Raw genomic sequence first — 27,969 nt, 5'->3', positions numbered from 1 at the left:
TTAGTTAGGTCTCAACTACATTCCAGTCCGAAGTTAACTTGGAGTAGGCTAGTGTCTGTATCGGCTTAATACATTGTGGTGTTCAAATCTGTACTAGTTCCCGAGGTTTTTATGCATTTGTGGTTTCCTCGTTAACAAAACTTCTGGTATCTGTGTTATTCTTTTCCGCATTGTATTTGTTTATATAATTGAAATATCATAGGTTGTGCGTAAGTTCAATCAATTGTGAATCCAACCTTTGGTTTTTGATTAAATTGATTGACACTTGGATATTGGTTTTGATACCGTCCAAGTTATTTCTTATATTCAATCGGGCTCGCAAATTCCTATTTGTTTGATTGCAGATTGAATTGAGAAATTGAGATATAACTCTTTGATATACTTTTCTTAAGATTGAGTCTGACTGTCTAGTTGATTCTCTTGAAAGTATGTTGGAGTTAGTCCATACAGATTGCTAAGCGAAACATTGGGTGTAGTTTTTGGACCCCCACTATTTCAAGTAAGCTTTTAACTCATGTTTTGTTGCCCACACAAGTCTAGATGTAACCATTGGGTTATGTCCTGTTTTTGTGAAATCTATGATTTTTTAATATATTTTTACATTTCTCACTATAGAAGTTCACCTCTCCACTATATATTTCCTTTTATTTGTTCAAATGCACTTTTATATTAGCGATCCAATAATCGACCATGAATCCTCGATTCACGATTCAATATACGATATGATTCTTAAAATATGAAAAATGATTTATGTTACGATTTATGATTTCACAACCTTGCTTATCAGTTTAATGGAAATTAGTCCTTCAGTGGACCCTAACGTATACTATTTTACACCGCCCAAATGATGGTGCTTTTTTTATGATTGCATCTCATAACTTAACATGGATGAACACCTCACTTTCAAAATGATATGTAAGCCCACAATGTTGTGTGAACGATGCACATGAGTTGGGTAATCCAATTTTGATCCTTCAAATAAATAATTCCTAACATGTATACATACTTGATGGTTGATAGTGATGCGCATGAAGTAGAGTTTAAATACTGATTTTAAAACCTGGTTGTTGTCCTAATCTAAATCCTGTGAGCGAACCCAATTTGTACTAATGACTTTTTGTGGTTAAGTTTGATTTTTAATACTTTTCTAATCATAGAGATTAAAATTATTATTTTGTTCGCAAGAATCAAAATCATCTGCACAATCTTCAACACCACCGGAGTTTTTCATCTCTTTTATCTATGTCTACCTAAGATATGAGCATTTGAAGTTGGCACATAGGCACATAACCAGTGAAATATCAGTGCATACAAAAAGAAAGAAATTTTTATTAAAGTTGTAAGAAGAATATTACAGACAAGACCTGTTCAGACACTATTAATATGCAATTATTATAATCCTCGTCATATTAATTGACCTGACTTTTGACCAATACATTTGACCAAGACCTGACTAGACTATAATTCCTAATATCCTCCCTCAAGTTCATATTGGCAGACACAAAATTGAACTTGGAAAAATAGATAACTAAAACAAATGTCATGTAACATTAACAGACTGAAAAGTCAATCCAGTAAAGTGAGAGACTGCCTCTTCTGAAGAAATTTCTTCTGCAGCAGCACCGAAAGAAAGATCTGTAACACCTTCAGAACTCACATAACCAGAATAAATATTTGCAACACCTTTTTTAAATAGTTCGGAAAGTCGATGTTGAGATGCAACATGTTGAACCTTCAAAAATACAGTAAGGACCAAATCCCTGACCACTTGATATTGAACTTCTACGTGTTTTGCCCATTGCCAATAATAACACTGTTTTTTTCCTTGTAAGAAGAAGTATTCCGAAGAAGTGAAGAATATCTAGTCATGTGAGCTGAAGCACCAGAATCAGATAACCGTTGTGTTAAACTGGAAGGATCATCATTAGCTGACATAACATTCATATTAAAACCAGTAAAACCTTGTGTAGTATTGTTACTGTCAGTTCCATTTTGGTGTTGATGAGAAGATTCTGAAACACTCACAAATCCAGAAGCTGGTGGTGGATAATACCTAAAATGACACATGCTAGCATAATGGCCTTTGTTTATGCAAATAAACCCCATTGTCCTTTACTTGTATCAGTATTAGATGAAGACCCATTTCTGGTATTACCATTTGCAACCTGCCCATTGTGATAATTTGTAAATGCTACATTATGATTCTTACTGCCATTATTCTTGTTATTAACATATGTAGAACCATACCCATTCTTCTTCTTGTTTCCATTATTATAACATGATCTATTGGCGTTTCTTCCATAAAAGGCAGCAGGATTTTGAGCATCAATAACACCAGAACTCTCCTTTTCTTGATCATCGACCGATTGTTCATTTGTAATCAATCTTGCTTTTAACTCACCAAAAGAATAAGGAGTATCTCTATTTTGAGCAGATATAACAAAATTATCATATTCCCTGCCTAAACCATTAAATACATGTATATGAAGATAAGAATCGCTAACTTTTTCTCCAATAGCAGTAAGAGAGTATGCAATTTCTTTTATCTTATGGAGATAAACCACTATGGTCAAATTCCCTTTCCAAATACCAAACAACTATGACGCTAAGCATATTCTTACGAGAAAGATACCGTGTCCTGAAATTAGTTTCAAGATATTGCCAAATTTCCCTTGCAGTGATTATAATCCAAGCACATCACCAGACACAATTGGTGTAAAATTCGCTTTTAAAACAGCTAAACTACAAATCTATCCATTCTTCTCCACTGAACCCACCTTGGATTTAAACTAAGAACACTATCAATTAAAATTCTTTCCTGTGTTTCTTGTGTTTCACCAATAACATGACCATATACATCAATTGTTATCGAAATCGATTCGAACTGATCACGCAAGAGAAGGAAATTTGAAGAATTCAACTTCTAACGAAACAAAATTAGTGATACTTGTAAAAGGTAATGAAAAATTCATTGAATTACCAGAATCAGGAAGATGAGCAGCGGAAGACATTGTTGATTGAGTATCATTGTTGATGTCGTTGTTAACTTTCTTTCTACGCCTGATGTAATATTGCATACCCAGAAAAGATGAATCAGACTGAAAAATTATCAAGAACAGAAAGGTTCTTGATGGAAATTAGGTATAAAATTGTTGTGAAAAATTGTGGAAATTGATATGAAAATCAGACGAAAAAGATAATGAGAAAGATATTGAGGTTGATTTGTGAAAGTTGTTGAGAAAAATTGAAGGTTTGGATCAGAACTTATCTGATACCTTGTGAAATATCAGTGTATATGAAAATAAAGAAATTCTTATTAAGGTTGTGTAAGAACAACAATACATACAAGACATGTTCAGATCAATGTAGTCAATTTCGGATCTCGGTCCGTCTGAGCCGGGAGCGAGATACTGGTACAACTTTATCCCGGGGAAATTCTCGGGTAAAATTTCAGTTTCAAGATTAATATCTATCATACATATATGTCAAATATTTTTTACACATTAACATGTTATAACCACCGCTGCATCCTTTTGGAATCCAATCAACCAGCCCTTTCAGAGTACAATCATCACTTGACGTTTCTTTAGCAATATTCATTTCTCGAGATCTTTCCATCACCAGTTTAAACGATGGAAGCAAAAGTAGGCTATGTCATACCTTTCACAACCACATAACAGTGAATAAGTCTTCTCAACATCAATAATATAATTTCATAATGATGGTGGAACCATTAATGAGGAAGATGTAACAGTTCCGATCAACTAAAGAAAAGAAAATACTATAATTAGCACCATTAACAATGAGCAATATTGACAAACACTGAATGAGCATGAATACCACAAAATTTGTATATTTACGCATGCATCTCATACCAAAACAAGTTTAGAAAAATCTGAAGGAAAAAAAAACACCTTCTCAAAAGCACCGATGAACTTAATAATCATCTGCGAAGCAAAAATGATGATAACTGATAAAGAGGTAACTATCATAGAATTAGATCGAGAAAGCAAAGTTTGTTGATCAAGCTCTTAAAGGAAAAAATAACCATATGAAAAGGGAGAAAGATAATGATTTAAATTAATGGATTCAGTCAAAGTCGAGGTTGGGGATGCTTCAAATTTCCCCTGGAATTTGAATAAGCAGCATACTTCTGATTTATCAAATACCCCACAAAGAAATTTTAGCTGATATTTCGTCTTGGTGAGATTGTAAAAATCGTATACTCTTGAGGCAGAAGCGGAAATCTTGGCGGAATCTCGTCCGAGACATCCAAGATTGACTATATTAGTTCAGACACTATTATAATCCTGGTCATATTATAAATTGACCCGACTTTTGACCAATACACTTGACCAAGACCCGACTATAATTCCTAATATAACCATTGTTACTCAAGATAAGGTTTAGAGTGTTATCAATATCGATATTATCGAATCCAAGTTTTGAACTTTGTATTAAATCTATGGATATATCCAGACACCTTATAAAGGGTATTTGTGGCTTTTTAGACGTGAAATCCAATCCCCATAAATAAATAAATAAATAATGCTTCTCAGAAAGTTAATATTTTTCTTTTTAGAAATCGTTCTTACTTCTTGCAACAAAAATCTCACTAGATTAGACAGACAACATGACTCCCTGGAAAAATGGATGGGCAGGCTATATATGTCTGGTACAACAAAGATGTCAACTTTCCGAGGCTAAAACGCAACATTACATCTCTTTTAATTTTAGTTAGGTAACTAAAAAATTCAACACAAAATTGGTCAATTAACCCAATAACGAAAATTCCCGGGTGAAAAAGACATGTAGAAGTTGGACTAAGAATAACATCTGATCATTCTCCTTTGTTGGGTAGTGGAACTCAAATCCCAAAGCCACATAATGCTCCTATTATGTTTCAGAAGATGTGGATTTCACATCCAAACTTTATGGAAGTTGTTGAAAAATGTTGGTCAGAGCAAATAGCTGGTGATCCAGCTTTTGTCTTTCAACAGAAGTTAAAGAAATTAAAAAGGTTACTTAGTGAATGGAATTGGAAGGTATTTGGAAACATAAATGTTCAAATCAAGGAAGCTGAAGCTAAAGTTCAAGATACAATGGTCAACTCAGATAATAATCCATTTGATGAAGCATCTCTTAACACTTTGGTAGAAGCTCAGAATTTATTTAACTCTAAAGAAGTACAGTTGAACACTTTCCTTTAACAAAAATCTAGAAATAAATGGATTCAAGAAGGTGCAGCTAATACAGGATTCTTACATGCTCAACTTAAGATTAGACAAGAAAGAAACTCGATAACTGAGTTGTAGGATGGTGATGGAAATGTTATTGATAATCAGAAACAAATACAAGAAGTTTTGGTAAAATTTTTTGAAGAAAATTTTAAGTATAAAGAAGTGGAAAATGTAGATCATATGCTTAATGGCATTCCAGAAGTGATAACTACTGAAGACCAAGAAATATTAGAGGCAATTCCAAGTGCAAATGAGATTCAACAAACATTGTTTGCAATGGATGAAGATAGTGCTCCAGGACCTGATGGTTTTTCAGGGAGTTTTTATAAAGCTTTCTGGAATGTTATTCAACAAGATGCTGTAAGCGCTATTCAGTTTTGTTGGAGAAGGAAATTTATACCTAAAGGATTAAACTCTAATTTTTTGGTTCTTATCCCTAAATCTGAAGGAGCAAGAAATCCACAGTATTTCGGACCAATTGGTTTGAGCAATGTTAGTTTCAAAATCTTTACCAAAATTCTAGCCACTAGATTGAGTACATTGATGAATAAGTTGGTATCTCCTCAACAGGCAGCTTATGTCAAGGGTAGATGTATTCAAGATCAAATATTATTAGTTCAGAATTAGTTAATGAAATGACCAAAAAGAGAAGATGTGGCAATGCAACTCTTAAACTGGATATTTCCCAAGCTTATGATCGATTCTGTGAGCTGGGAATTCTTATTTCAGGTGTTGCAGAAATTTGGTTTCCCTAAAAGCTGGTGTGATTGGCTTCATATTCTCTTTCAATCAGCTAAAATCTCAGTAATGGTGAATGGTGGACCATGTGGGTTCTTCTCTGTTAGTAGAGGGATGAGATAAGGTGATCCCTTGTCTACCATTTTATTTGTGTTAATGGAGGAAGCTTTGAGTAGAAGATTATCTCAAATGGTGCAAGAAGGTTTGATTAGTCCTATGGTGGAAAGGAAAGGTATTCACCCTACACATTTATTCTTTGCAGATGATGTGTTTATCTTCATTAATGGAGCTAAAAAGAGTGTTCTAAATATTATGAAACTTCTTAAGGATTACCAAAAAAGCTCAGCTCAAGTCATCAACAAGAGTAAAAGAAAAATGTTTATTGTTGGGACTTCTGAATTAAGGAAACATCATCTTAAGGAGATAATTCAAATGGAAAGAAGTTCATTTCCTGATAAATATCTTGGTGTCATTCTTACAACAGGGAGAGTAAAAGTAGAAACAGTGTGGCCAATGGTTGAGATGATGCAAAGGAAGCTAGCCATGTGGAAAGGTAAATTACTATCTTTTCAAGAAAGATTAGTATTAATAAAACCTGTGCTGAGTAGTATTCCAGTTTATAACATGGCAGTGTATAAATGGCCTTCATCTGTAATTAAAATCTGTGAAAGAAACATGAGGAACATTCTGTGGTCTGGAGATGGAGAGACAAGGAAGTACAATAATTTTTCTTGGAAAAGAATTTGCATTCCCTTTAGTGAAGGAGGATTAGGGATTATAATACTTGAAGATATTAATAGAGCCTTACTTATGAAAATGATGTGGAAAATTAAGACTTCTAAAGAAGATTGGGCATTATTCTTTCATACTAAATACAAAGATAGAAATGGAAGATGGAAGACTGAATGGCAGAAATCCTCAGTATGGTCTGGACTGAAATGGGATTGGGAAATGATGAAAGATGATATGAGATGGATTATAGGAGATGGTGAAAAAATATCAGTCTGATTTGACTCTTGGATAGAAGATGGTGCTTTCATTGATAGATTTGAACATCATAGTTATGTTACTGAGAACATACACTTGAAAGTTTCAAATATTTTGCTAAATGGAGAGTGGTATATAAATAGTGAGCTTCAGCAGATCTTTAACAATCTTCAAATGCCTGTAGTTACTGGTGGAGAAGATACTTTGGTATGGACAAGAACGTTAAAAGGAGAATTTTTGACTGCAGTGGCAATTGATAATCTGAGACATAAAGAACAGCCTGTCAATTGGTCAAAAAAATTATGGTCTCATTATCTCCATCCTTCAATTGCTAGTAATGTTTGGAAGCTAATACAAGGAATATATGTAGATGATCAATGCAGATTAAGTTTGGACATGAAATAGTTTCAAGATGTTGCATATGTGAAGCTGCACAAGATAGCATGAATCACTTTCTCTGGGATTGTAGTTTCATCTATGAGATTTGGAGATGGATTTGTGAGATATTTCAGTTCAAAATGCCAAAGTCCTTTGAAGATGTATGAAAGAATGCTTCTAACTGCAGTCCTCAGGTGAAACAAGTTTGGATAAATGCATCATGTAATATTCTTAAGGAACTGTGGTTTCAGAAGAATAAAAGATTTTTTGAAGATATAAATCCAAGTATGCACAGATTCAAGAGCAAGATTATGAAATTAGTAAATGAAGGTGGGATGAGAATTACAGGTACCAAATGGAACCAAAATTATGATGAAGAAATCATTGAAAAATTTCATCTAGGAAAAAGACTGTCCAGATTTCAGTTCATTAAAACATGTTATTGGTTTCCACCGGGACATGAATATGTGATGTTCTGTTGTGATGGTTCATCATTTGGTAATCCTGGTTCTGCAGGATTTGGGTTGTAGTTAGAGATTCAAACTGTCAGGTATTAGGTACTCTCTCTAGTGGCATTTGGAGGTGCTTCTAACTATCTTGCAAAATCCTATGGAATTATGTGTGCATTGGAGCTGGCAGTGCAATGGGGTATGAATAAGATAATTATTGTATCAGATTCTAAAACTTTTTTGGCTGAGTTTGCCCTGGGAAAGGTTCCATGGTTTCTTAGGGGGAGATGGAGTATGGCTACAAGGATGATTAATCTTATAATATACCAACATTGATACATGGAAGTCAATTTTTCTGCAGATAATATGGCAAAAAAGGGAGCATCCTTAGCAGCTGGAGTTAGACAGATTCATCTTGGAAGACCTCAATGTTTGCCAAGGATTGAAATTCCAAATGTTGAATATTATAGATTTGATTGAAAAGAAAGGTTAAGTGAAAGTAGTAGGTCTGTTCGTGGGCCTGCCTCTTTTATACTTTAGTTTTAGCTTCTTGTATTTGGTCCTGTATCTTTTTCATTTCTATTTGAGTCTCTTGTAATTTGGGCTACCTATTTGGCATTTTCAATAAAAATTTTGTGATTCAGAAAAAAAAATGTAGAATTTGATACTGTTTAAATAGACGAGAATGTAAAAATAGCCAGGATGTAAACAGTTTCATCCTACCCATTTTCAAATATTTTTTCTTATTTTTAATTTATATCAGGATGCATCCAATTTCACCCTCGTTATGTTTTAAGTTTAAGCTAGGATAAATCCAGATTCATTCTTGCTATTTTTTTGGTGTCTGTTTCACCCATACTAATTTTTACTCGTCCATTAGAATCATGTTTTAAAAATATTTGGACAATTGACCCAATTTCTCAAAATTCAATCACACAGTAATTGCATCAGCTAGTAAACCCAATACAATTCCAACCTAATAACTTTCAGAGATATCCAGTCTGTTTCCTAACTTATTTAAACAACAAATAGTAATTTCTACTACTCAGAAAGAAAAGAAAAATCACTCTTAAATTTTATTTCCAGCCTGATTCGGCGTTGTTTCATTCTAAACCTGGATAAATTGGGCTTATCACTACGTGACATAAAAGAGACATTTTGAAATAAAATAGAAAGTCCCTTAACCAACTATTTTTAATGGCTAATTTATCCTTGATTAATTAGTGTTAATTCGGGTGATTAGTGGTAAAATATCGTGTTAGATGTGAAATTAACTTGTGTTAATGAATTATCTGAACATGTAAAAATTTGAAAATTTGAAAATTTTTGAAGAACACCAACTCAGAATCGGTATATATTGCCATTGGTATCAACCGATTATAACCTCAAAAACATACAGAGATTTTTTGAAACTTGCTTCTACCCATAACTGGTTTATATGGACATGAAAATCAACCGATATCCATAATCGGTTTATATGGGCATGAACATAAACCGATTGTGGGTAAATTTTTTCTTTTTTATCTGTGAATTATGTGTTTTTAAACATAAAATAAAATTAAAATTCATTTATACCCGAGTTAAGAATGAGTATGACTTCATACTCAGTTTCAAATCGTTTAAGAAGTTGTACTCGTTTTCAATTCGAGTACAAAGTTATACTCGTTTTCAATTCGGGTAAAAGCATATAGAACTATTTTCATTTTCATTTTCATTTTTAATCGAAATGAAATCGAGTATGATTTCATACTCATTTTATGATCGAGTATTAACTTTTTTTTTTGTTTGGCTAACCAGAATCGGTTTTTATATATGTATAGTGTAAACTGAATCTAACAAAAAAAAACACATGAAAACAATTATCTCTTCCATATAAGAATCGGGCTATGTGGGCATTAACTTAGACCGATTGTGGTTCAATTTCCTCCGACCAGAATGCCATCCAGGACAATCGGTCTTTGTGGGCATAAACAACAACCGTTTCTAAATGAAATCGGTTTACAAGTGCATTGACGTAGACCGATTGTTATAAACCCAAAAAACTTTGATTTAAAAAAATTGGATTGTTTGAGTGATTACATGTTATCGAAATCTACTCTAGGGGATTGGGTTAATAGAAAAGTACCTGATTCGATCTAAAACGAAAAATTACCTATTTTGGTGAATTTGGTGATTATCAACAATATTTTCGTTTGATTTTGAATTCTTAATTTTGATGGAAATGGAAGTGATTTTGATTTGATTTGATTTTTTTTAATTTTTTTAATTTTTTTAATTTTTTTTAATGAGGATAAATTGGTAGTATTAAAATTTCATAGAGGGTAAAATGGTAGTTTCATCAAACTTAGACACCCCTTATAATTCTCTATGGAGTGGATGAAAAAATCTATAGGCCCAATTAATCACCATATGCCCCAATTTAGCCAGGATTTTTAAATCGAAAAATAACGATTTATAAAAGGGAATACCAGTCCTACTAAATGCTGATACCATTTCATCGATCCAACCGTCGGGATCGATGAGATTTTTTTATCATACATGAAACAGTATTAGCACATAGTAGAACTCGTATCCTTTATAAATCATGTAAAAATTACTTCTCCAAATTTATCTTCCCACATTGAACTGTTTTCATTTGAGGATTTTCCAGCTTGAAACCTAGCACTACTAGGTTTGGTAGCCTACCCGAAATGTCTTCTAAGAAGGACAGCCGAGGTTGACCCACCTATTCTGTCCTGTCCCTGCTGCGTTAATTTTTTTTTATCCTGTGAGCATTGATTAATTCGTGTTCTCTGGCTAGTTTAGTTGTTCCGTGCACGGAAACGTCGGCTGACAAAGGCGACCAACAGCCTAAGAAATTTAAGGTTCGATGCAGAATAATTGCTGAGTAGTTTAGTAATATTTGGCGATCAATATTTATTAGCTAACGACGTCAACGTCCATGTCAGAGAGTAATTAAACTAACCTCCTCTGCAATCTAACAAGTGTGTTTCCTTCCCGTGGATAAATGGCTCATTTTTAGATTTTATTATCGGAATTTGAGTGATGTGTCCAAATATTTAACATGGTTGAAATGGACGAGTAAAAAATTATTACGGGTGAAATAGACACCAAAAAATAGCAAGAATGAAACTGGATTCATCCTGACTTAAATTTAAAAAATAGCAAGGATAAAATTGGATGCATCTTGATATAAATTAAAAATAAGAAAAAGTATTTAAAAATGGGTATGATTAAAGTGTTTACATCCTGACTATTTTTACATTTTTGTCCATTTAAACAGTATCAAAATCTAAATGTCCTTTTTATCTAGGAATTGTTGATTTTGGTCTTCTTAACCTATTTTGTGTTTTATTATAGGAGAGCTCAAGGTATTGCGGTCTCCCAGGCAGACTAAGGAATGATAAGGGATAACTAAGATAACCGTTCAGGAGGATATGCATGCAATCAGGGGGAATATTTTTGAAGTGCGAAGCTGTAGTACCACTAACTAGATTTCAGAAATTTCTTAGCTGTAAGTCCTCGGACCAACAACAATTACTTTATCGGAAATGCTATTCTGCACTCCATTCACCACTTAAATCCAAGTGTCCAAATAATACTGGTCAAGGCTGTTCGACCATGCCCACCTACTTACCAAAAAGGTTTTTAACTTCCAAAATCAAAGGTCTAGATGTGGGTAAGTGGTAACTAGTGGAGTGATAAGTGAGTGGAATAGCAATTCCTCTTTTACAAGAATGAATTTCATTGAGTTCATGTGAGACACATAAATGCAAAAAGCTAATATAGAATGTCAAGCAATTTTTAAAACTAGCCAAAGTAACACTTCTAGAGTTGCAACAAAAAAAAAACGCCAATCAATCCAAGCATTTCAATATTTTTTTTACAAGATTTGAATAACATTGTACGGAAATAACTTACATAGACCGAGAAATGTTGTACACGATGCACGTGACTATGTGAGTTTTTTTTGTTTTGATCAGAGTGACTAGCCAATCACCAAGTGGTCTGGTGATTGGCATGCTCTCTCGTATTGCGGAGATAGGAATTCGAACATGTAATTGCTAAAATCCATTCCAATTTAAGGGGTTTGGGTGTAGTCTAGGGACTAATGGTGCCCTTATCTTTAGAGAGTCTGTACATATAATCTCTGCCACCAATCTCTGTTGTAACTACACGTGTATAGTGTAGTTTAGTGTCTCTTTATAAATGCTATGTTCAGACATCTCATGTAATAACAATTTTACTGATATTCATTATTAATGAAATATCTTTTTCTTCACCTGTCATCATGGTACCGAGAGCAGGTTAAGCTTTTAAGCTTTTTTGATCCTTCAATGGTGATTTTTTCTTCATCTTCAACAAAATTCTGTGTTCTTTTTCTCTTGCAACAGTGATTCACAGATACTCTCTTGGGTGAAGATTATTTTTCTTCGGTATTCTTTGTTTCTTCACTTCCTGCAAATTTTCTGTTTCAGATCTATTTTTTACTTCTCTTTCAAATTCGATTCTTCTATCAAGTTTTCTCAAATTCTTGATCAAATTTGTTCATCATACTAGCTTCTATCTTCATTCACTTTCGTTGTTTTTTCAAATCTTGTCTTCGGTTTTTCAATTTTATCTCAAATCTTGTTTTCTTTCAATGGATCAAAGACCTACAGTTCGAATTTCCACACTTCCGCCCAATACTATTGCTCATATAATCCCTTTGAAACTCAAGGATGATAATTTCATCACCTGGAAAGCTTTAATGTTACCACTTTTTAAGAAATTCCAGGTTGAAAAGTTTATCGATGGTTCTTTTCCATGTCCTGATCAAGGAACCACAAGAGCTCAACTCACTGAATATCAAGATTGGATTGCTGAAGATACAACTCTTTTTCTTTGGATTCAATCAACAATTTTTGATTCAACTATTGGTTATGTTGCTGGTGCTGCTACTTCTAGAGGATTGTGGCTCAGCATTCAAGAAAGATTTGCTCATACTTCTGCAACTCATGTGATTCATATTCGTACCAAGCTTCAATCTCTCAAAATGAGTAGTTATGTATCAAAATATCTAATGGAGATTAAAAGCCTTCAAGATCAACTTGCAGCTGCAGGATCTCAAATTTCAGACACTGAAATGGTGGTAACTATTTTATCTGGCTTGCCTCTAGAGTATCATTCTTTTGCTACTTCCATTAGAATTCGTAATCCGCCAGTATCAAGCAAGGAACTGTTCAATCTACTTATGAATGAAGAAATTGTTGTAACCAATACCAAAATTGATTCTGAAGCCAAATGTTTTGCGTCTCAACATTATCAGCAGTTCAAACCTAACTCTAGTTACAATCCTAGACCTTCATACTCAAACTCAGTTTTTCATAGAGGTGGATCAAGAGGTCGAGGTGGTCGACATCCAAATCCTAATTTCTTCTCAAGACCTTCCTATGGAAGAGGCAATACTTCTGAAATTGAACCTTGTCAAATCTGCAAAGGCAAGAATCATGATGCTACTGAATGTCACCAAAGGCTCAATTTCTCCTATCAAGGAAAACCTCCACCAGCAAATCTTCAGGAAATGTTAGCAGCTGTAGATATTTTTGATGATTCTCCCTGGTATGCAGATAGTGGAGCTAACAATCACATCACCTCTAATGATGCTAATCTGAAGGTGCTGAGATGATTTCAACAGCTAGTGGCCAAGGTATGCACATCTCTCACATTGACAACTCATCAAAACATGTGAATGATCATTCCTTTACTCTCAATAACATTTTAGTTGTGCCAAAAGCCTCTCAAAACCTTTTGTCAGTTCACAAATTTACAACAGACAACCACTGCTCTTTAACTTTTGATTCTTTTGGTTTTTATGTGAAGGACTTGACCTCTCAGAGGATCCTTTTGCAAGGGCCACATAAAAATGGTCTTTACCCTATTCAATTCAATTCACCTACTGCTCCTGCTGCATACTCCAGTTCTCTCATCACCAGTGCTATTCTACACAAAAGACTTGGACATCCTTTTCAAACCTTGCAAAGACTGTGTCATCAATTACAACTACCAAAAGTCTCTAGCACACCTTTATTTTGTAATGACTGTAAACTTGGAAGAATGCACAAACTTCCTTTTAGTCTTTCTAATACTGTTGCTGCTCAACCTTTAAAGCTTCTTCATATGGACTTATGGGGTCCCTGTCATGTCAGCTCTATTTCAGGCTCATACTACTATGCTAATGTTGTAGATGAGTACTCCAAGTATTGTTGGATCTTCCCACTAGTTAATAAATCTGATTTCAGACAAGTCTTCATTAATTTTGTCACTCAAATTGAAAACTTCTTTTCTTTGTCTGTTAAATGCATTAGAACTGATAATGGTGGTGAATTTACTGGCAATCTTCTTAAAGCTTATCTTACTCAAAAAGGAATACTTCATGATTTTTCCTGTCCCAAAACACATGAGCAAAATGGTGTTGCTGAGGTAAAACACAAACATATTTTGGACATTGGTAGAACTCTTTTGATTCAATCTGGTCTCCTTTCCATGTTTTGGGTAGAGGCTTTTCAAACTGCAAATTATCTAATCAATAGATTACCAGCAAAAGCTCTAAACTTTGTATTTCCTTTTGAATTTCTCTTTCATAAGTCTCCTAATTATGATTTTTTGAAAGTCTTTGGTTGCTCCTGCTTTCCATGGCTGAAACCATATACATCAAATAAGTTACAACCTAAAAGTAAGCACCGTGTCTTTCTAGGATATAGTCTTTATCACAAAGGTTATAGATGCTATGATTTCACCACTGGAAGAGTATATATCTCTAGACATGTTTTATTCAATGAATCCAGTTTTCTTTTCAAGACTTTTTCATCTCATACTATTTCTGCAACTATTCCATCCATCATTCCTACTTGTGATGCTTCTACTGCTCCTTCAATCTCTGAGTCAGTTCCTCCTCCAATACTCACCACCTCCACTCCCACTACTACAACTAAAGTCATTCCTCAAAATGATCATTCCATGATTACTAGGGCTAAGAGAGGTGTGTTTAAACCAAAAACTATGCTTGCCACTAAACATTTATTGCATGCAGCTTACTTAAGTGATACAACATCTCCAGTTCCAACATGCTTCTCTCAAGCAATAAAGAATCCAAAATGGACGGTAGCACTTTTTCAGGAACATGAAGCTTTACTTAATGCTGGTACTTGGTCTTATGTGCCTTCTTCACCTGAGCAAAATGTAGTTGGCTGCAAATGGGTCTTCAGGATCAAATATAATGCAGATGGTTCACTGGACAAATATAAAAGCAAGACTAGTGGCAAAGGGGTTTCATCAACAACCAAGACTTGACTTCACAGAAACATTTAGTCTTGTTGCCAAACCAACAACTGTGAGGATTGTTCTTTCTCTTGCAGTTCAATTCAACTGGACAATTACTCAACTTGATGTAAGTAATGCCTTTCTCCATGGGGATCTGCAAGAAAAGGTATTTATGGCTCAACCACCTGGATTTATTAATCCCCAATACCCAAATCATGTCTTCCTACTTCATAAATCCATCTATGGACTCAAGCAAGCACCCAGAGCATGATATGCTAAACTTGCTCAAGCTCTTATTTCTCTTGGCTTTGTTACCTCATATGCTGATACTTTATTGTTCATTCACAAAGTTGGATCATTTATTACAATTATCCTAGTTTATGTGGATGATATCTTACTCACTGGCAATGATTCAAATCATATGCATAATATTGTCACAAAACTGCAAGCTAGTTTTCCCATCAAGGATCTAGGCAACATACATTATTTCTTGGGTTTAGAAGTCAAGAGTGATAACTATGCTCTGCATCTTTCTCAATCCAAGTATGCACTTGACCTACTGAAGAAAACCAATATGACTGGTGCCAAAGCATGTTCTTCACCTGCCTCAGCAACAGTCAAACTAAGAAAGTCAGATGGTTCCTTCCTTCCTGATCCTTCAGAATACAGGTTAATTGTTGGAGCTCTTCAGTATTTGACACGGACCAGACCTGATATATGTTATGCTGTTAATCAGGTCTGCCAATTCATGCAGAATCCTACCACTACTCATTTTGAAGCTGTCAAAAGAATTCTCAGATATATAAAAGGCACAATTGAGTATGGTATCAAATTCACAAAAGGTTCTTCTTTTTTACTGGGTTTTTCAGATGCTGACTGGGAAGGCAATATTGATGACAGAAGGTCCACTGGTGGTTACTGCATTTTTTTGGGTTCCAATCCTATCTCCTGGTCCTCTAGAAAGAAAAGTACAGTTGCCAGATCTAGCACTGAAACAGAATATAGAACTCTAGCTCATAGTGCTGCTGAACTTGTTTGGGTCTGCTTTATCCTCAATGATCTTCATTTCCCACTACCTGCTGTTCCCAGATTAGGTTGTGACAACATCAGCTCCATCTCTTTAGCTTCTAATCCTATTCAGCACAGTAAAATGAAGCATGTTGCTCTGGACTTTCACTTTGTCAGAGAACTGGTACAATCTAAAGCCTTGGATGTCTTTTATGTTTCTACTCTTGAACAAGTGGCTGATATCTTCACCAAAGCCTTACATGGTCCCAGATTTGGCTATCTCAGAGACAAACTGCAAGTTCATTCTTATTCACTTCAGTTTGAGGGGGGTAATGGTGCCCTTATCTTTAGAGTGTTTGTACATATAATCTCTGCCACCAATCTCTGTTGTAACTACACGTGTATAGTGTAGTTTAGTGTCTCTTTATAAATGCTATGTTCAGACATCTCCTGTAATAACAATTTTACTGATATTCATTATTAATGAAATATCTTTTTCTTCACCTGTCATTAGGGACCACTAGTTTATGGCATCAAATAAAAAAAATCAGAGTGACTACAAGAATTGCGTGATCCAATTTGATCCTTGATATACATCCAAATAAAAAACGTACATCATGCGCAAGTAGTAGAATTTGAATAGTGTTTTTCATCCTGTTTGTTGTCCTAATTTAGATCCTCTCTGTCTGTCAATGCGATTTCTACTAATTACTTTGTATGAATCAAATTTGATTCTTAATTATATTCTTGAAAGAGATTATAATTATATTTGATCAAAAGAGTAACCAAAATGACGTACGTAATCTTCAGCACCACAATTTATTTATTTTTTATCTTTAAATCAAAAGTGATATGGGTACTTCAAGTTGACATATAGCCATTGCTAGTCTAGATAAGGTATGAGTGATTAATAAAAAGATAAGGCGTGAATGTTAATAATCAATGTATGAATTTTTTTTTTTTTTTTTTTTTGGATATTTGTACCGCTCATTATTTCATTTGTCTAGTAGAAAATTTAAACTAAATTTAGGGATGAAAACAGGATTGAAAGACTAGGTAAAAAAAATTACTGCTTCCTCGGTATTTTAGAACCTGGTTAAATTGGGGCCTATGATGTTTAGTTTGGATCTATCACTAGCGATAAAAATAAGACATTTTGAAATAAAATGGGATATCCATTAAACAAATATTTTTTTAATGACTAATTTATCTTTGATTAATTAATGTTAATTTGGTTCATCACCAAAACATGATAAATCTTCTTAATATATAAACCAACTGATGTTTGATTTATCACCAAAACATGAAAAGAAAAAAATTGAGAAAAATCAACCCACAATTAATGGATGTTCATGTACTTATACACCGATTCTGATTCTGGGTCGAAGAACATCGGAATCGGCACACATAAATTGATATATAATCGGTTTACAACAAAATCGGTATACATGTCATAACATATGGACCGATTCTGGGTCTTTAGTTTTCGAGTTGGTAGTAAATAAATTTCTCCCTCAACCAATTAATGAATTGATGACCAGCCAATTATTACTTCCCAAACGAAGGAATGTCAAAACCATGAAGAAGAAAAAACTAGTAATGATGAAATGTGTCAGTGTGAATAAGTACGATGAAAAAGTGGAGGAGTCACTCGATTAATGAGATTGTGATTCAAAATGAGTTTTGGAAAATGTAATTGTTTCTTGGTCATAGGGAATGAAGACAAAGAACAAGTGGAATACCAGAAGGTATCTGTGTGTGAACACGTGGAGTTGTTGAAATTGGCTAACAAGAGTCAATTTGTATACAGCTTATAGACATGGTAAAAATGTAATTTCTGTGTCAGCATAATCGGATCACATTTCTATGAACATACCCCGATTCTGATAAAGAAAATAAAATAAAATTACAAGAATCGGTACATGTGTACCTCAGTAAATACCGATTGCTATAATCGATCTTTTGTAACGAGTGATATGTATCGATTCTGGGTATTTTTTGTGTTTGATGAACATCAACACATAATCGGTATAAGTTCGTGCATATATCAACCGATTCTGGATCATTTTTCAGAAAAAAATGATGAGAAAATTTTAAAATTTCAGAGTTAAATCAGTTACGAATTAAAAGGATTAACTCAATCGCTTGAATTAAATCGTGTTTAGGATTAGGTTTTGATAATCATGGAAACTGAAAAAAACAAAATCTATAATTAGAATTATTAAGGTTAGTGTAGAGGATAATTTAGTATTTTTAAACATTTTTGTCACGAAATGATAGGTCCAATTTAGCGAGATTTTATAAAAGGGATATTATCATTTTTCTCATTGTAGCCGGTTTTTTTTATAAGAAATTTGGATGGACTTTTTTTTGAAAAAAATAAAGAAAAATAAAAACAAAGAATTTGGGTGCATTTTAGAAATTGAGGGGCAGCTGGAGCACTACCTGGTTCCTTTAATGATTTTTACTTTTAATTCTACAACAATGTGTGCATTTTTAACACTGTAGTCTTTGCTCACTTCTAAAGTGATTTTCTACTACAGAAACTAAAATAAATTTACTTGTCAGAGAGAAATTTCGAGATTTCGTCTGCGAGTTAGTGTGAAAACATGCTTCACTTAGCATATAACTTTTATTGTCAATCTGATGTCACATCTTCAAAAGAGTTGCACAGGAAAAAGAAAAATCCAAGACCTCTTTATATTATTTGGGTGTAATTGTGAAGTTAGAAGTCGAAGTCATTTCATGAATAACACTCGTGTATTTTCTTTTTCTTTTGATCGATCAAAGAAAATAGATTAAAAAGCACACAAACTGTGTGTGGGCGAATACAAAAACCAAGAGCCAGAAGCCCAAAGAAAAGTGACGGAGAGATTTCTAAGAATACAAAGAAATAGAGAAAATAGCGTATCAGCAAAAGAAGACGCCTAAAACAATAAAGTGCAACTTGCCTAAATTCATTTAGTAGACCTGTCAACATCTTCTATAATTAAATCATCGTGATTTTTTTCTAGATCCCTAAACATTTTTTCACGAATAATCTTTCTTCAAATGTGGAAATTCAAAACGGTGCAAGAAATTACATGTGTATTCTTCAAAAGCAGAAGTTTATTCCCGAAGTTATTTTACAAAAAAGTTATTGGCTGTTTAGATACACATCCTGAAAAAGCATTTTTCAACTGTCGGAAGTTAAAAAGTAAAAAAATTAGTTTGACTATAAAATTTCACAGCCATTTAGAAGCAAACAAAATCAACTTTTTGTGACAAAATATTTTAACTTCTAACTTCTACATAATAACTAGAAGATATCACCCTACTAACTTCTTATTTTTTGTTTTTAACTGCATCGTTTTCCCACTTTAAACTCAGAATTGTTTCGTAAAGACACAATTATTTTATTTATTTATTTTTATATTTTTGAGGAGTAAGAGCAACTGCAGTGGTGCGATCAAAACCAAAGATCAAAGATCAAAAAAAAGATCAAATTTTGGGTTTAGTCCGTGTTGTCACGTAACGGTGGCGATTAAAATTTGGTCGCGCGTAATTTAAAGATCCGCCCCAAAAAAATTTCATCGGGCGTATCTCAAATGTCCGCCCAATCAATCACCAGGCGGACTTTAAGTTTACGCCTCATTTTTTTTTTTTTTTTTAATTTGAATTTTCATCGGGCGTAATTTAAATCTCCGCCCGTTAACAAGCGTACTTTAAATTTACGCCCAGCAACAAGCGTACTTTAAATTTACGCCCGACTATATTAGGATTTGGTATTTGGTCGCGACCAAATATGGTCTGGAATTTGATCTTTGGCTGGGATTTGATCTTTACTCCGTCCCACTGCGTCACGATCTCATCCCAAATTTTTGGTTATACTCGCCCACTGTGGATGCTCTAAGGACGCAGTTGAGAGTCAATGAAATAGACCCAGCAACTATTCTGTCCCTACACCGTTAATTATTCGGCGGAAACTATTTTAGAGCATCTCTAATAGCAATTTGGTGCGAGTCTTATGTGGAAGTCGTCTTTCACGGATGTGAGATCAAAATCTCCTTGAGATAAGGAGGTGAATAGAAAACATCTCCAACCATAATTATCTTATTTTCAGTTAGGAACTTTCTAAACCATTGATTTAACATAGTTATTTTGTAACTGTAATTATAGCCATAGATAATGATGATTAGGTTTCTACATCCTTTAAGGGAACCTCTAAAATCAGAGGAACTAGGAAGCCAAGAAGAAACAGCCTAAGAAATTTGGGTCCAGATCGTCTGTGCCACTGCTTGTGTGTGCCCTATGTGCCACACCAATAGAAACACGGTATTTTCTCTTGGATTTGTAATATCTTCTTTAACTAATTAATTATCTTTCCTAATCGATTATGTTGTATAAATAGAAAATCTATTTAGTTAGTCATGGTTAATGAGAGGAATGATGTGGCGTGTTTCTATTGGTGTGGCACATAGGGCACACACAAGCAGTGGCACAGACGATCTCGACCCAAGAAATTTAGGTCCAGGTTAGAGACGAGACGAGACGAGAGAATAATGACGAATAATTGGTATTTTAGTAATATTTGGCCATCAAGATTGATTAACTATAGCGACGTGCATGTCAGAAAGAAAGTATACTAACCTCTTCTCTGTAATCTGTATTCAATTATAGGAACATAAATGAGTGATTATCAATTACGGAATGTGAAACAGGAGGACCCAGAATCAAAATCAACAATCCAATTCCAAATAGGGATTTGTTGGAAAGTCCATTCAATTTAACTAGTGTTTTCCCTTTTATAACTCACAGTGGGAAAATCAAGTTCATACTTCTTACATAATCTGGTTCTAATGGTTTTTCTACCTCTATTACTTACTTGAGTAAGTGTAGAGTTCTGAATACAGAAGAAGCACTTCAAAAATGGAGATAAATCAAGGTAAATCCTTTTTTTTTTTAGTATGTTGGTCTCCATTGAATTTGGATTATTTTCTTTCAATTTTTGATTGATTTGATAAGGATTTATCAAGCACATGAAAACCCAAGATTTGTTGAATTCTGTTTTTAGTGTGTTTCTTATGCTTGTAGTAATGTCTAGAGAGAAGACATGATAATCTTTATGTTCCCTTAATGTATTGCTGATTTTTGTCCAATATATTTAGTGCTTGTTGTTTACATTGAATTTTGAGAGTCATAGAGGCAATACTGGATGCTTGTTCCTTATGTTGTGGTCATATGAATACAGGGGATTTCTCTTGGATTTGCGGAGGAGAATTTAGTTGGGGCTCTTCATGCACTCATGGAGTAATAATTGATGGTTTGAACCTTTTGTTCATCACTGCTTTATCTTTGTTTTGGATTATTGGTTATTTCAGGAAGCAATTCATTCGTGGTAATACCAGAACAGATTGGTTACTAGTAGTTGTTTCGGTATGTTGTGCTGCTAATGCCATTGCACATTTTAGTGTTTCTACATGGGGTGCACTTCAGAAAGAAGACGCATCATCTGATTTTAGTTGGCCATTTTACTTCATTAGGGGGTTAATATGGATATTTGTGTCACTCGCCCTCATTGTGCCGCTGATCAAATGGGCAGGAAATTTGGTTTCTGTATGGTGGATTTCCTTCTCTATACTCAATTCTATACATTATGTGGAAATCTTAGTGAAACAAGAAAAAATCGAAATCCTCGACATGGTTTCATGGTCTGTAAGTTTGTTGCTCCCCTTTTGTGTTTTAAGGCATTTCAGGCGGCTGCTAGTTTCACAAAATACTCAGGCAGAGGCTTTGTCGGAGCCACTATTAACTGCGAAAGATGAAAGTAACAGATCAGGATTAGGAAATGCTAATTTGTTTAGCAAGCTAACATTTTTTTGGCTCAGTTCTTTGATGTCCACGGGTCATTCAAAACCATTAACTCTAGAAGACATACCTAATCTTGTCCCTGAAGATGAAGCTTTTATTGCTTACCAGGCATTCTTTCACGCTTGGGAGCTTCTACAGAGCCAAAAGAGCTCAGATAATGATAGTAATCTGGTGCTTTGGGCACTAGCTAAAGTTTACTATAAAGAAATGGTACTTGTAGGAACCTATGCATTTCTTAGGACCATCAGTGTTGTAATTTCTCCGCTGTTACTTTACGCCTTTGTAAATTATTCGACCCGTAAAGAAGAAAGTCTGTCTCACGGCCTTTCACTAGTTGGTTTGTTAGTGATTGTCAAGGTTATAGAGTCTTTATCTCAGAGGCATTGGTACTTCAGCTCAAGAAGGTTGGGTATGAGGATGAGATCCGCTCTAATGGTGGCCGTTTATCAAAAGCAGCTAAAACTTTCTAGCTTGGGGCGAAAAAGACACTCAACTGGAGAAATAGTGAATTACATTGCAGTTGATGCTTATCGAATGGGTGAATTCCCGTTCTGGTTTCATTCTTCATGGACTTACGCAGTTCAATTGTTTCTTGCGATTGGAGTACTTTTCGGAATAGTTAGTTTTGGGGCTCTTCCTGGTTTAGTTCCTCTCTTCATGTGCGCAGTTCTAAATGTGCCCTTTGCCAAGATGCTTCAGACTTGTCAGACACAAATTATGGTTGCCCAAGATGAAAGATTAAGAGCCACTTCTGAGGTTCTAAACAATATGAAGATTATCAAATTACAATCTTGGGAAGACAATTTCAAAAAATTGATCGAGTCCCTCCGAGATAAGGAGTTCAAATGGTTGTCCAAGGCACAAATTCAGAAATCTTATGGGACTGCACTCTACTGGATGTCACCCACATTGGTGTCTTCAGTAGTCTTTCTAGGATGTATATTTGTGAAAAATGCTTCTTTGAATGCCAGCACCATTTTTACAATTCTTGCAACGCTGAGGACCATGTCAGAACCTGTCAGAATGATTCCTGAGGCTCTTTCTGCTATAATTCAAGTCAAGGTCTCCTTAGATCGCCTTAACAGGTTTTTGTTGGATGATGAGCTCACTGATGCAAATATTGTGAAGAAGAATCAAAAGGAGAACTGTGGTTTCGATATTGTAATAGAGTCTGGTATTTTCAGTTGGGAGCTAGATTTAGCGGTTTCAACCTTGAGGTCTGTTGATCTTGTGGTAAAAAGAGGACAGAAAATTGCTGTTTGTGGACCTGTTGGTGCTGGAAAATCTTCTTTCTTGTGCGCCATACTGGGGGAAATACCAAAGATCTCAGGATCAGTGAGTGACACTAAGACTCTAGTCATAGAAATTTAGAATGGTTAAATCAAGTCTGTCTTTATACTGTTTGTTTTGTTGTTTCTAGGTTGATGTATTTGGGTCTATCGCCTACGTATCACAAACGCCTTGGATACAGAGCGGGACGATTCGTGACAATATACTGTTTGGACAGCCAATGGACAAAGGAAGATACAATAAGGCCATTAAAGCATCTGCTTTGGATAAAGATATTGAAAATTTCAACCATGGCGATCTTACAGAAATTGGCCAGAGAGGGCTTAACATGAGTGGAGGACAGAAACAGCGGATTCAACTCGCTAGAGCTGTCTATAATGATGCTGATATCTATCTTCTTGACGACCCATTTAGTGCTGTTGATGCACATACAGCTTCGATTCTTTTCAATGTGAGTCCAGTGCTTCTTGTTCCTTTGTAATATTGACTGCATGGCCCGTACATGAACTTCATGAACTGTGTGTACAATTGTTTATTTGACTTGCCATATCCGTATGATGTATGCTCAGGAATGTGTCATGGAAGCTCTTGCTAAGAAGACTGTCATTTTAGTGACACACCAAGTTGAGTTTCTTGCTGAAGCTGATAAAATATTGGTAATCGGTTTTACCTCTAGACAGTAAACACCATAGATAAATGCATTTCATTGTTATTGCTTTTCTATAAACAATGATAAACTTTCTCAATTGCTTAGGTTATGGATAATGGAAATGCGACTCAGTTAGGAACTTATGAGGAGCTTTTAACTGTTGGGACAGCATTTGAACAGCTTGTTAGTGCCCATAAGAGTTCAATGGCAGAAATTGACCCTGCAAAAAGTGGAAACCAGGGTGAATTTGAAAAACTGGATTCGAATAGGTCCGAGGAATCTAAATATTCCCTTGCAATAAAAGAAAACAATGCTGATGATGATATCTCAGTGAAGGGTATGCCAGGGATTCAGTTGACAGAAGAAGAAGGGAGGGAGAGTGGAGATGTTGGGTGGAAGCCGTTTTATGATTATATCACTGTGTCTAAGGGACTACTTTTTTTCGGCTCATCAGCATTATCTCAGATTTTTTTCTTTTCTTTCCAAGTTGCTGCTACTTATTGGCTAGCGATTGCCATAAATATTCCTAGTGTAGGCAATAGCATGTTAATTGGAGTTTACGCAGGGATTTCAACTGTAAGTACATTATTTGTGTACTTAAGGTCCTACTTCGCAGCTCTTTTAGGACTGAAGGCTTCAAAAGCCTTCTTCTATGGTTTCACCGATTCTGTGTTTAAGGCTCCAATGCTCTTCTTTGATTCAACCCCAATTGGAAGGATTTTAACACGGGTAAGATGCACTCCTTTTGTATCTTTTTCACCAAGTTAAAATGATCTCGAATTAATATGTACATGTCCTATTATTGTAGGTATCATCAGATTTGAGTGTATTGGATTTCGACGTACCTTTTTCTGTTGCATTTGTGATTGCATCTTCTTTTGAGATTGTTGCAACCGTTTGTATAATGGCCTCGGTGACATGGCCAGTTCTCATTGTGGCTGTTTTTGCGATGGTAGCTGTAAAATATGTTCAGGTGGATCTCATCACACATTGACTCTTCACATGTATCATTTTTGTTGACTTTCTAATTCTTATAGTCTCGTTGTGTTTCAATCAAGGGTTACTATCTGGCGTCCGCAAGGGAGTTAATTAGGATTAATGGAACTACTAAAGCTCCTGTAATGAACTACGCAGCTGAGACATCACTAGGAGTTGTCACGGTAAGGGCTTTTTCTATGACTGGAAGGTTCTTTGAAAGTTATCACAAGCTCATCGACACGGATGCTAAGCTATTCTTTCATTCTAATGCTGCCATGGAGTGGTTAATTATAAGAGTTGAAGTGCTCCAGAATTTGACATTGTTTACCGCAGCTCTTCTCCTTGTTTTGCTTCCTCGGGGTACCGTAAATCCTGGTATTTCTCTAAACCATAACGATTCTTCTTCTCTAATTTGAGTATCATATTGATAACCATAGTTGTTTCAGGTTTTGTGGGGCTCTCATTATCCTATGCTTTGGCGCTTACCGGCACCCAAGTTTTTCTGACTCGATGGTACTGCAACTTAGCTAACTACATCATTTCTGTTGAACGAATTAAACAATTCATGCATATACCATCAGAGCCCCCAGCTATTATTGATGACAGAAGACCGCCACCTTCATGGCCCTCTAAAGGAAGGATAGACTTGGAAAATCTTAAGGTCAGTTTTATCATTTTTGATGTAGTAACTTCAATAATATTGTTCAACTCATAACTATCCGACAGTTCGCCGTAATGGTTGCAGATAAAGTATCGCCCAAATGCTCCTTTGGTTATCAAAGGAATTACTTGCACTTTCAAAGAAGGATCAAGAGTGGGTGTTGTTGGTAGAACCGGAAGTGGAAAGACTACACTCATTAGTGCCTTGTTTCGCCTTGTAGAACCCGCAAGTGGGAAGATTCTTATAGATGGGCTAGACATTTGCTCGATGGGTCTAAAGGATTTAAGATTGAAACTCAGTATAATACCTCAAGAAGCAACTCTCTTCCGAGGAACTGTTCGAACTAATTTAGACCCTCTAGGCCTTTACTCTGATGAAGAGATATGGAAGGTATGTTAACCAATTCCCTGTCACTTTCCTTTCCTTGATTTTCATTACTATATCTAATGTTAGAGGGCTTACCTTGTCACTATTTTAACTTCATTACATTGTAAATGGCAGGCAATAGAGAAGTGCCAGCTTAAAACTACAATCAGTAGTCTCCCTAATCTTCTAGACTCGTCAGGTGAGATTAATGCGAGAAACAGAATCTAACTTGTCTCATTACTTTTTGCAATTTGATTTTTTTTTCTTCTTTTTTATTTTTTCTTATAATTTTGCGTGGTCTCTTAACAGTGAGCGACGATGGTGATAATTGGAGTGCTGGTCAACGTCAACTCTTTTGTCTTGGAAGAGTACTTCTTAAAAGGAACAAAATTCTAGTTCTAGATGAAGCAACTGCATCAATTGATTCTGCAACAGATGCTATTTTACAGCGAGTTATAAGGCAGGAGTTCAAGAATTGCACGGTCATAACAATAGCTCACAGAGTTCCCACGGTTACAGATAGTGACATGGTCATGGTCCTCTCTTATGGTAAGGACACTCAAGTCTCTCGTTACTTTTTCATTTAAGAACTACAATTCATTTTTATTGGTGATATTGCAGGAAACTTGATTGAATACGATGAACCTTCAAAACTTATGGAAAGTAACTCATATTTCTCAAAGCTTGTGGGTGAATACTGGTCTAGTTGCAGGAGAAGTTCTCTTCAAAATCTCCAACACTAGAATTAAAGTATAGATATATATATATAAAGTGTTTTATGTTGTAGTGACATGTGTCTGACCACTACCTACATGTGTCATAGTGCATGCTCATATTTTCTTCATGCTTAACACCTGTTGTATGCCTAGTTAGTACGTTGAATCATTCGCGAATTTTGCCGTATCACAAATTTTACCGTCTTATTCGCGTACGTTTGCAATTCCGAACCAAAGACGCGTATTATGTGGCATTCCCGGATTATTCGCGAACCGTTCACGAACTTTACGTATCCCGAATGATACGTCCGCTTAATTCGTCAGAAATTCTTTAGCTTTTACATTTTCAAAGGCCCCACTTTTTGGGCTTTACTGCCTCCCGAGCATACACGACACAATATCAAACGTTGTTGTAATTTTTATGAAAGAAATAACTGAAGAAATTTGAAGGTGAAGGTGAGAGAGATTTCAAACTCACTAACCAAGCATCTAAACCACCATACCATGTCCTCTTGGATGAGTAATGTTGTATATATTATTAATATCATCATATTAAGTTTATTTTTTCTTTAAACAACTCACACATGCATAAAAATTGGTCTATGACCTTATAAATACAAATTATTTGTTATATATAGATACCGAATTTTAAGAGCCGAACTCAAATTTATAAATCGAATTATACACGTACGTATGCCGTTCCGAATTACTGACGAATCACGCCCCGTTGACCGAATCTGGATTTTACAAAACCGTATAATACTCGTACTTTTGCCGTTCCGTACGTTTACCGAATCCCGAATTGCTAACTAGGGTTGTATGTTCTCTTCCACTAACTACACATGTAATCGGAGTAGCTACTCTCTCTTACTTTCCTACGTGTATTTAATGAGAAACACAATGAATGAGAAGTATGTCTGATTCTCTTCCTCCTTTTATATCCTTTATGTTTTACTCTTTTGTCTCATCCATGCAACAAACTTAAATACGTTATCAACACTTTGTTCTTTGTTTCCACTTGAGCATTAATCCTTCACGAACAAAAGTTGTTGGTTCTACAATTAATATCAAGTAGGATATTCAAAAAGAAGGTATTCCTTAAACTTCCTTTCTATATTTCCCTTAAAATACAATACTCATAATAGTAGTAATAGTAGTAATTTGCATGCATGTTTGTTCTTCTTCTTCTTTTGATTTAAATGCATGTTTGTCCTTTTTCTTCATCACATGATAATTGTTGATAATAGTATTTTACTCTATTTTCTTATCACTTGCTTGTATACTCTCTTGATAGTTATAAATTTCTTTTGATAATACATGTGATAGGAAATATAATAATCCATGTTGCATGTTTATC

The 27,969-nt window shown here is 35.0% G+C and overlaps 1 protein-coding gene across 2 annotated transcripts; it reads left to right on the top strand.

The window, feature by feature from the left end:
• The first annotated feature begins 20,705 nt into the window (after window positions 1-20,705).
• LOC113348012 (ABC transporter C family member 8-like) lies at window positions 20,706-26,827 on the top strand. 2 transcript variants are annotated; one of them, XM_026591701.1, is made up of 12 exons: window positions 20,712-21,026; window positions 21,333-23,287; window positions 23,373-23,693; window positions 23,812-23,898; window positions 23,997-24,620; window positions 24,700-24,864; window positions 24,950-25,244; window positions 25,316-25,530; window positions 25,615-25,920; window positions 26,032-26,095; window positions 26,206-26,445; window positions 26,518-26,827. In XM_026591701.1, the coding sequence occupies exons 1-12, from the start codon at window positions 21,011-21,013 to the stop codon at window positions 26,637-26,639; spliced, it is 4,410 nt and encodes a 1,469-aa protein (XP_026447486.1). In that variant the 5' UTR covers window positions 20,712-21,010; the 3' UTR covers window positions 26,640-26,827. The 2 variants fall into 2 exon arrangements, 1 of the variants encoding a protein (XP_026447486.1); XR_003359405.1 differs by lacking the exons at window positions 26,206-26,445; window positions 26,518-26,827 and having other exon boundaries at window positions 20,706-21,026; window positions 25,596-25,920.
• Window positions 26,828-27,969: the final 1,142 nt, after the last annotated feature.

Source organism: Papaver somniferum, chromosome 2 (genome assembly GCF_003573695.1).
Source record: "Papaver somniferum cultivar HN1 chromosome 2, ASM357369v1, whole genome shotgun sequence".
Classification (NCBI taxonomy): Eukaryota; Viridiplantae; Streptophyta; class Magnoliopsida; order Ranunculales; family Papaveraceae; genus Papaver; species Papaver somniferum.
The sequence above is the reverse complement of the archived record's forward strand: the minus strand, read 5'-3'. Positions and strand labels throughout refer to the sequence as shown.

Bases quoted from the DNA above. Each gene is read 5' to 3' on its own strand.
- LOC113348012 (XM_026591701.1), top strand. The intron at 24,865-24,949 runs GTGGATCTCATC...GTTTCAATCAAG, and splicing joins TAGCTGTAAAATATGTTCAG to GGTTACTATCTGGCGTCCGC. The intron at 25,921-26,031 runs GTATGTTAACCA...TGTAAATGGCAG, and splicing joins CTGATGAAGAGATATGGAAG to GCAATAGAGAAGTGCCAGCT.